This window comes from Ochotona princeps, chromosome 6 (assembly GCF_030435755.1).
Source record: "Ochotona princeps isolate mOchPri1 chromosome 6, mOchPri1.hap1, whole genome shotgun sequence".
NCBI lineage: Eukaryota > Metazoa > Chordata > Mammalia > Lagomorpha > Ochotonidae > Ochotona > Ochotona princeps.
Genome location: NC_080837.1, coordinates 8,962,881 through 8,972,219, shown reverse-complemented (window position 1 = coordinate 8,972,219; position 9,339 = coordinate 8,962,881). Strand labels below are relative to the sequence as shown.

The 9,339-nt window shown below is 54.8% G+C and overlaps 1 protein-coding gene across 1 annotated transcript; it reads right to left on the bottom strand.

Annotated features, from left to right (window-relative positions):
- Positions 1 to 462: 462 nt before the first annotated feature.
- MESD (mesoderm development LRP chaperone) lies at positions 463 to 8,957 on the bottom strand. The gene is made up of 3 exons (XM_004594581.2): positions 8,711 to 8,957; positions 3,026 to 3,258; positions 463 to 1,575 (listed from the first exon to the last, which is right to left on the bottom strand). Exons 1-3 carry the CDS (start codon positions 8,915 to 8,917, stop codon positions 1,320 to 1,322), a joined length of 696 nt encoding a protein of 231 aa, XP_004594638.2. The 5' UTR covers positions 8,918 to 8,957; the 3' UTR covers positions 463 to 1,319.
- Positions 8,958 to 9,339: the final 382 nt, after the last annotated feature.

Sequence of the window (9,339 nt, the reverse complement as noted above, 5' to 3'; positions counted from 1 at the left end):
GGGGCAGGGCAGTGCTGGCCCCTTCTTCCACAGCCACTAGGGCAGGAGGGTGGCAGCGTCACATGCCCGCCTCCAGGTCAAAATGCAAAGAGGTAATCACCCTGCCAGAGACATTCCGGCAGATTCACTGGGGGTGGGCTCTGCTGACAACAGTGAGGTGTGGGCACCACGGCCTCAGGCCCTACACCCTCAAGCCCCAGGGAAAAGGGGGTGAGCCTGAACCAAGCACATACCACAGCCTGCCCCAAACAGCGGCCACCTTTTATCTCGGGGGTAACAGCAGACTGAGACGGGTGCCAGTTGCAGGGTAGCGACGCTGGCCACTCATTAGCATGCTTTAAGATGACAATTTTTAACCATGTGCAGGGGCTAGCATTTGTGATTTCTTAAAAAAAAGCACTTTTGAAGTTTTTTTTCCCCTCCCCCTCTCCAAGAATAATTTTGGTGTTTCAAAACGACAGCTGGATATAAAACATTCTCTTGTTGAGAACAGGCTCCAACACAGGCCCAGCAAGGGCAGGCATGGACAGCGGCACGTCGTGTTAGTACCGTACAGAAACACCACAAATTGAGGCACTTCAGCAAAGGAAATCTTCAGAAATACCGTGAGTGAGGTTGGCAGGCCTCCCGCCCCTCCCTGGCAAAGGATCTGCTGCCATCCCACTTGGGCACTACATGCTGGTCACATCTGGGTGACGAGTGACGCGCTACGCCAGCACCAGCTTTCTGCTGTCGGGGTCCACAGAAACCTGCCAGGGCCCAGGGTTCCCAGGAATTGAGGAGAGTGCTTCAAGCTGACAGGTGAGGCGGGTGTCTGTCTTCTGTGCTCCCTGCACAGGTGCCAGGTGGCTGGCTCAGAACGCTAGCCACCTGCATAGCATCCATGGTGTCTGACCTTCATTGCGAGAGTCACGTGTGTGGCACAAACAGGCGGCCTCTTCCAACATGAAGCCAAGAATCCTCATAGCTTGTCTGACATCAACCCACTCTCCTTTTGGTTAACAGCAATCCATCAGGGACCCAGCAGGCCACAGAACAGGGCAGGCTCAATGAAAGGGGAGTGGCACCCCAGAGTCCATGATTCGCCGGGCTGGGTGGGGCAGAGCGACACAGGTGGAATAAATTTGAACCTCTCCATCCTCCTGAAGCATCTCCATGGTAATCCCTGCAGTGACCACCCGCTGGTCACACGGCTAACCCCTTCCGGGAAGTAGGAGCCTGTCACGGTGCTTGCTCCCTGCCTGCCCCGCCCGCGCCCAGCCAGGGCTCTGCGTGGGCCGTGGGCCGAATGCTGCTCAGCAGGGCACCACGCTGCCTCGCTACAAGTCTTCCCTTCTGCTCCCGGCCCGGTTGTCTTCCTTGGCAGCCCGGGCCCTGGCATCGTCTTTCTTCTTTTTGCCCTTCTCTGGCTTTGTTTTATTCTTCTCTTTGCTGCTTCCTCCCTTGCCAGGGTATACCTGGCCCTCCAGGGTCACGTCAGCACACCTGTCTTGACTGATGAGGAAGTCTTTGATCTCCCACGCGTAACTGCCATCACGTAGCATGAAGATAGCACGGTCAGATCCCACAATGAACCTGGACAGGGACACAATCATGCCATTAGCACCTGCTCTGGCAAGGTGCCGACGGCACATGGTAACCACAGCACTTGGCCAAGAAAAACACTGACATGAATGCAGAATACATACTGTATTTCCCAGGGCCTGGAAGCTACTGGCCCCCACTATTTGAGAAGAACTGTGGCGTTGGCGTGAGTAGGTGCACCTGTTGAGCAGGTAGCGGACACACCATGTCCCACACTGCAGTGCCCAGGTCCAGGTCTCAAGGCCAGCTCCCTGCCAGTACACAGCCCAGAGGCAGTAACGATGGCTCAGGGACCTGGGTCCTGCTTCCCAGACGCTGGGACTGAGCCGAGGCTAGCACTGACCACTGTGGACACTTCGGGTGTCTCTGCCTCTCAGTTAAAATAAAAGCAGAAGAGAGAAATACAGAGAGATAGACAAACAGAGAAGCTCCTTGGGGGGCCGAAGGGCTCAGGGCTGGGCAGCCAAGGAGGGGGCTCCCACGGCACCAGCTTCTTTCTGGAACATTCAAAGACTTCTTCTGATAAAGCGAAGTATGGGTCGATAAGTCAGCCCCTGCCAACAAGGGCTCAAGAGGGCACCTGGCCCACAGGATAGCAGTAAGCTGCCCAGCCTGGCCTCACGAGCAGGGGACCACATGGGTCTCTAGGAGCCAAGAGTAGAATGGAGTCTGGGTGGACCACAGGGTAACCAGGGAGCACAGTCTGATCCTTTCATCCCAGAGGGGCCTGAGCACATCTCCCACTTTCAGCTGACAATACTCCCCCTATCTTAGGACGGGGTAGGGGTCAGTCACCACCAAGACATGCACCTGTTCTGTGTCTGTCTATTTAAGTGGCCCAGATGCCTTCTGAGGACGCCTTCCTTCTCAGTGCTTCTCCCTGGCCTCAGCTGAGAGGGCCAAAGACCGCCAAACGCCAGCAACTGTTGTTATGGGTGGGGGAGGGGAACACAGACCCTAAATCCCATCTGAGGATGCTGCCGTGGCCCATGGCGCCTTTGCAGCACGTTAAGCACCTGTTACCAGTCTGGTCCAAGGAACCAGGCTATGCACAAAGGCATCTTCCCACCCAGTTAAGGATGTAAACTACTAAATCGTAACTAACTAGTCCCTTAGAGAGGCTGAGCTTAAAACTTTTCATTCAGTAAAAACAAAGCTAAAGATACAAAGAAAAAATAGGACTTCAGAATGAAATGAGAGACCTGACCATCACGCTTACTGGTTTGACCAAAACGAATGGGTGTTGGATAGGTTAATGTCAAAGCAGCAGCCAGAGCCAGAAAAGGCCCCAGGCCTTGGCAGGACACCCCCTGCAGGTGTCTCGGTGGGCACAGGCACGTTGCTAGAGCCAGGTAAGGCCCCGGGCTCTGGCAGGACACCCCGCAGGCCAGAGCTGGGCACAAGGTCCCTGCAGGTGTCTCGGTGGGCACAGGAGCGTTACCTCTGGACGTCGTAGTTGGCGTTAAAGAGACTGCCCTGCCACAGGCTGGTGATCTCCTCCGTCTCCTTCTCCGTGGGGTTCCCGGACACGGTGACGAACATCATGAGGGTCTTGCCCTTCTTGGTCAGCTTCAGGATGCTCTCGGGCTTGCCTGGGTCTATCTTGGAGAAGTCCACAGGGGCCGAGGGTCTCTTGTGTTCTGGAAGATCCCCTTCCTCGATGTCATCATCTTTCTATCAAGATCGAGAGGAAAGCATCAAACCTAGGATCAGAACTCGCTCGTCAACAGGCCCACGGGATCAGGTGCATCCATCTGGCCCGTGACAGCTCTAGTTGGCAAAGTCTAAGTTTCGGGCAAAAATGACTACCATCAATCAGCCAAGGTCCCAGTCACAGACAGCCTGCGCACGACGGATGTCTACAGCTTTTTCACCCTCCTCCTGGAATCTGCTCAAAGTGGTACCTTGTGAAAAAGACCCCATCAGGAAGGGTCACACGAGAAATACCAGCCAGGTTGAGGACCAAGGACTGACACACGCAACAAGCTGTCTCTGGGAGGGGTGCGAGCTGGGACTGACTTCCGAAAAACTAGAGGAACTCTGCGATGGTGAGAGAAGAGACGGTGGCTGACCCGAGGGGCCGTGCACCACACAGACGCAGCCACTGGTCAAAATTCACTGTCCTTAACACCTGCACATCATCTGCCTCCATGCCACCTACATAAAGTACTCAATTCTAGCCAGCAGACTAGCGTTAGTGTGGGACGAGGCTGCGATTCTCAGACAACCTTTCATCAACTCGACATGTGATGTTAAGCCAAGGAAGCAATGCGTGATGGAAGGTGGAAGAAGGAACCCTGTCGAACGAGGCTTCGATGGGAGGTACAAAAGGACACACAGAGCATTTTATAATAAATAGGCCCTGATAAAAATATTTGTAAAATCAGGAGTTCCTTGGAGAAAAGGTTAATGCAACAATCAGAAGAGGAGCCCATCTACCTTCTCCCATCAGAAAGACAAGAAAATGCTCGAAGAACTAGAACATGTCTGGCTGACCCAGGAGCAACCTGCAAGCAGCTCCCAGGCCAAGTCAGGAGCAGAGTGGGCATTAAAGTCAACCACAGTAATGACCTGTGACCGCTCAGTGCAGTAAGGGCCACTGAGTCCACACGCGTCTACACGATAAACTACTAACAAGAGAACAGACCGGCAGACAGGCTGACAAAAAAGGCAGGTCCTGGACCCAGTTTCCTTTGGAGAAAGGACCAGGACACAGAGATGAGTTATTGACCTTACATGTGCTCTAACATGAACCCTGACGAGCAATATCACACTATGTGAAAGCACTCAGGCACAGAAGGCTCAAGCTGACAACGCCCTTAATGGAAGTGTCCAGAACAGGTGTATCCGTGCGGACAGGAAGCAGAATAGCGCTGCCTAGGGCTGGGGGGGCTCATAGGGGGTTGGGAGGACAGTGGTTGCAGGCTTCTTTCCTGGGAGATGAATCTCTCTCCAACTTGACTGTGGGCCTGACTACATAGTCAATCCCATTAAACTGTGCACTTGACCTGGGCAAAGCACAAAGTACCAGCACAGAGCCCCATAAAGGCATTCCCCAGAAAGCAGCCAAGATGGAAAAGAAAGCCCCTATGTCACCCTTCCTTGGTCCTCCTGACCTAACTCTAAAGGGCAAGGTCAGTTCAGTCAGCAATGCTGCCTGAAGGCAATGTAGTGTGATGCCAGCCAGGTACCCTGCCATGTGACCCAGGGACAGTCCTTACTGCGCTGGCCCTGGGACCGCACCCCCAAACTGGAAAGCAGGGGTAGGTGATCAACAGGCGGAGCAGTGCTGGCATGCAGAGCCCACCAACCTTCTCTTCCCCGCCACACCTGCCTCTCACTGGGGCCTGTCTTGTTTCGCTTCAAGGGGGTCGCTCACCGTGCAGACAGGGGCAAGGTCTATGCGGTGGGATGGCTCTGGGTTCCGCTCCCTGCAACCCGTCTGAAACAACTCCGCTCACCCGTAAGGAGAAGCTGGGTTTGAGAGGGGCAGAATGCGCCCTCTGGGGTGCTCACTGGTTAGACTCCTGTCACCTGAAATTCCACTCCTAGTCAGCTTCCAGGCTGTTTCTGCCTTCATCCTATCCAGCTTCTCTAACGCCTGCTTCGGTCTCCTTAAAGCAAACCACGTCTTATAGTCAGGTGATGCCCTACAGCGCTCTCACTTCTCAAACTGATTTCACTAAGGTTCACAAGCAGTGTTTGTTTCAACAAAAAAATATAATGAAATGATACTAAGTCCACTGCATTTGGCATTTCATGTCTTTGTGCGTCTGTGACAGAGGGGAAAGAAAACAGTCAGGGGAGGGGGTTAACAGTCCAGGTCACACAAACGTCTCCAGTGTCCCTGGGAAATCACGTCTCCTCTCACCCGGGCCAGGCACTCCCCCAGCCCCACCCGGGCCGCACCTGCCGCAGGCAGCTCTGCACCTTCCAGGGGCTGCTCCAGTGCTGGGTCCCCCTTCCCTCTCCTCCCTCCAGCGCCCCCAACAGCACCTGTGTGAGAGTCGCAGGCACCCTGACACACTCCCCAGATGATCTCCCACCTTCCAGGTCTCCACTAAACACACTTTAAGGGAAAGGCGGACGGGGCCTGCTAACACTGCAGCTAAACAAAAAACCCCACCACCACCTGCCCCTTCCCATCAGCCTCAGTGTGAGAAGAATTAACCACCCGTGGTTCCCCCACATTAGTTCTAACACAATGGAAGATGCTCTCACTTTCTCTCCACTACACACCTGGGGCAGAGTCCTCCTGGGGACACCGGTTCTCATGCCACTGGGGAAGGAAGGACAGGCATGAGCTCAACTGCTGCCAGTATACATACAGAGATGGTTGTGCCAACCCACAGCTGTGGGGAAGGACGCCTGTGTGCCCAGGGTTTGCACGGCCATAGAAGACATCTATTGGCTCTACAGCTACCTGAGGAGCCCACAGCCACACGCGCAGGAATAAAGTTAGGCTCAAAGCGGAGACTGCAACCTTGCTGCTCACACAGCTGAGCTGCTAAAAGCATGGAGTTCTCATCTCTCCCTCCGTTCCTTCCTGCAGCCTCAGCCTTCATCGAGCTCTCACCGTCACTTCTCATTTGCACTGCTGCTCACTCGTGTTTGGCACCAAGGGCAGGTTCCTAAACAGCTTGTTGTGTGACCCTGGGCCAATGAGCTAACTTCTGTGCCCCAATATCATCACCCCGAATCAAGCGCAGGGAGAAAATGTGCCAAAAGCATGGGAGGAATTGGCATTCTCTGCCTGCGGTTTAGTCCTGTCTTGACACCCCCTACTCAAAAGCTTCAACAGCCCCAACATGCATAGATCCTCGTAAGCCATTTCACAGCACAACTACAGGGGATGTGCAGTGGCATACAGGCTAATCCTCTGCCTGCAGCACCGGCATGCAGTATGAGCGCCGGTTCATGTCCCGGTTGCTCCACTTTCAGTCCAGTTCTCTGTTTGTGGCCTGGGAAAGCAGCAGAGGATGATCCAAAGCCTTGGGACCCTGCACCCATGGGCAAGACCCAGAAATTCCTGGCTTCAGATCAGTTTAGCTCTGGCTGTTGTGGCCATTTGGGAAGTGAACCAGAAGATGGGAAGATCTCACTTTGCCTCGACTTCTCTCAAATGTACCTTTCCAAAAATAATAATAATAAATCTTAAGTAACATACACATACACAAATACAGAGACAGTGCAGTACCCCTGGGAGATGCTTAACAGCTACCAAGTGAAGACGAAGAGCAAACACTTGCACCTACACTGATCCCACAGAGGGACAAAGCAGACTTCTGTGCAGTTGAGCAAGTGCAAGTACAGAGGTTCCGACCCAGTCCAGATCCCCAAGTGTGTAAGTGGGCCAAGCCAAGCCGTCCAGCTCTGCTGCCATGGCTGCCCATCTGTGTCCTCTGCCCAGTCCTGCCTAGACTTCCATTGGGGCTACAGTTGCAAATGCCCTTTTCCGACACTTCCATTGGCTTTAACCTCCACCGCCCCCACGCTCCTCTGGCCCACCTCACATGCCAATCCCCCCAGAAGCCCTTTCACTCTTTCTAACCCAGTCATCCAGTTCTATTTGAAATAACAGTTCTTTTCACTGGTATCTGCCATCCCCGGTTCATCTCTGCAGCACCCTATTCGCTTAGATCAGGGACTTGGTTACCACCAGGGTGGGATTTCTCAGGCAGCAAGATTCCCACTTCGACAGGCGAGAAGAATCCAAAGAATGGCAAGTGAGATGGCAGGGGGAGACGTGAACGGGCCCATCCCCTATTCCTCAGAGGTACGCAGCCACTCAGATCTGCCCCGCTCTTCCCAACTGCCGCAGGTAAACGCCGAAACACAGGCCAGCTTTCTTCAAATGCATAATGCGGCATTTCCAAACTCACTCCTGTAAGTGCTACCTCCTCCTCCAACACAGAAGTAACCACAGGGGCCGGCACTGTGACTCAATAGCTTAATCCTCCACCTTCAAGCACCAGCATCCTGTATGGGTGCCGGTTCAAATCCCGGCTGCTCCATTTCCCATCCAGCTCCCTGCCTGTGGCCTGGGAAAGCAGTCAAGGACGGCCAAAAGCCTTGGGACCCTGCACCCATATGGGAGACCTAGAAGAAGCTCCTGGCTCCTGGCTTTGGATTGGCGCAGCTCTGATCACTGCAGCCATTTGGGTTGTGAACCAGTAGATGGACCATCTTTCTGTCTCTCCCGCTCTCTGCGAATCCATCTTTCAGGTAAAAAAATAAGTAAATAAATCTTACCAAAGTAACCGCAAACTCATGAGCCATTGATGCTGGAAGGAATGTTAGAAATCTTCAATAGCTCTGCATTTTGAAAAGAAAGCAGCTGAAACCCACAAAGACCTGAGCGACCACGATTTCCAAGAGAACTGGGCTTTTCCATGCCTAAACCACGCCCCAAAGGGCACTCAATGTGGTTAGGGGATGCCAAGGTGACCCTAAGAGTCTATTCTACCCTCTGTGATGGATGCAAACTCCAGCGTCTACAAGAAACAAAGCGGAAAACTTTTCCCAAAACAAGTCATTGTGGCTTTAAACAAAAAGCACAGGCTCCAAGACAAACGAACCCCCAGACTTTGCTACTATACCACCACTTCACCTTCTCCTAAATAAAATATCTGCCCACCAAATTGTTTTTAAAAAAAGAAAGAAAATCCCCACTAGGGATTCCGGTGTACCAAACGGGAAGTCTGTCATGAACGGATTTGGGAAGAGAGCAGCAGCTTAAGCTGAGATAACCATCCTAAGAACAATCACCCCAGCAACCCAGTGTCTAGCAGCCCCGGAGACTGAAGGGACTCCTGGCAGGACCGCAGCTCAGGAGGGCGGGAGGGGTGCTGAGGCCTCTCTTCCCGTCTGCTGGGCTTCCTGACCACAATGACCAGGGCCTTGGAGGACCGGGGGGGAAGGCGCTGCGGCAGCAAGGAGTGGGCACAGCGGGTCGGCAGGGACTCATGCATTCCAAGGGGGTCAGAAACGCAAGGCACGCGTCTGGAGGATCCCAAGACGCAGCGGGGAAGGGGTCCGAGGGAGGGGAGCCCGGATGGAGAAGAACCCGGAGGGCAGCAGGGAGGGCGGCAGGGAGGGCGGCAGGGAGGGCGGGCGCGACGCGGACCTCCCACTGTTCCAGAAGCCGCGCCATGTCTGCATCATTGTAATCGCGGATGTCCTTCTTCTTCTTCCGAGGGGGCGGACTAGCCTCGCCAGGAGTCCCGGCCGGACCCTCAGCCGCGGAAGTTCCCGGCGGCGGCAACAGCAGCAATAACAGCTCAGAGACACAAAGCAAGAGCATGGCGGTGCGCGACCAGCTGGAGGCCGCCATCTTCGCCGCACAGCGACGCGCCGCCGCCGCGGCACGTGACCTGAACGCGCCCGTGGCCCCGCCCTCGAGCCCCGCCCCCCACCGGCGCCAGCCTGCCAGGTCCCGCCCCGTGCCACTTCCTGCGGCCCCGCCTGAGGAAGCCCCGCCCCTCCCTGGCCCCGCCCCCGGACACCTCGCCCTGGCCCTGGCGGAAGAAGGTCGTCCGGCTGGCTGGGCCAGACCCAGCTGCTCGTTTTGTTTCCTGAGAAGCAGCTCTTTTTTTTTTTTTTTCTTTTTTTCTCGAACACACAGGCCGCGTCCGAAAGTTCCCCCGCTGAGCCTCAGGAACTGCCAAATAGCGTCCCGCGAGATGAATAGCAGCGGAAAGTTCTGGAAGCTGCCCCTGCTCTTTCGTCTCGGGGTGTGGGCTCTCAGCCTCCCGC

Excerpts from the sequence above, each read along its gene's own strand:
- MESD (XM_004594581.2), bottom strand. The coding sequence starts at position 8,917 with ATGGCGGCCTCCAGCTGGTCGCGCACCGCCATGCTCTTGCTTTGTGTC. Across the intron at positions 3,259-8,710 it reads GGCTTCTGGAACAGTGGGAG|AAAGATGATGACATCGAGGA; the intron begins GTCCGCGTCGCG and ends CGATCTTGATAG. Across the intron at positions 1,576-3,025 it reads GCCAACTACGACGTCCAGAG|GTTCATTGTGGGATCTGACC; the intron begins GTAACGCTCCTG and ends GTCCCTGTCCAG.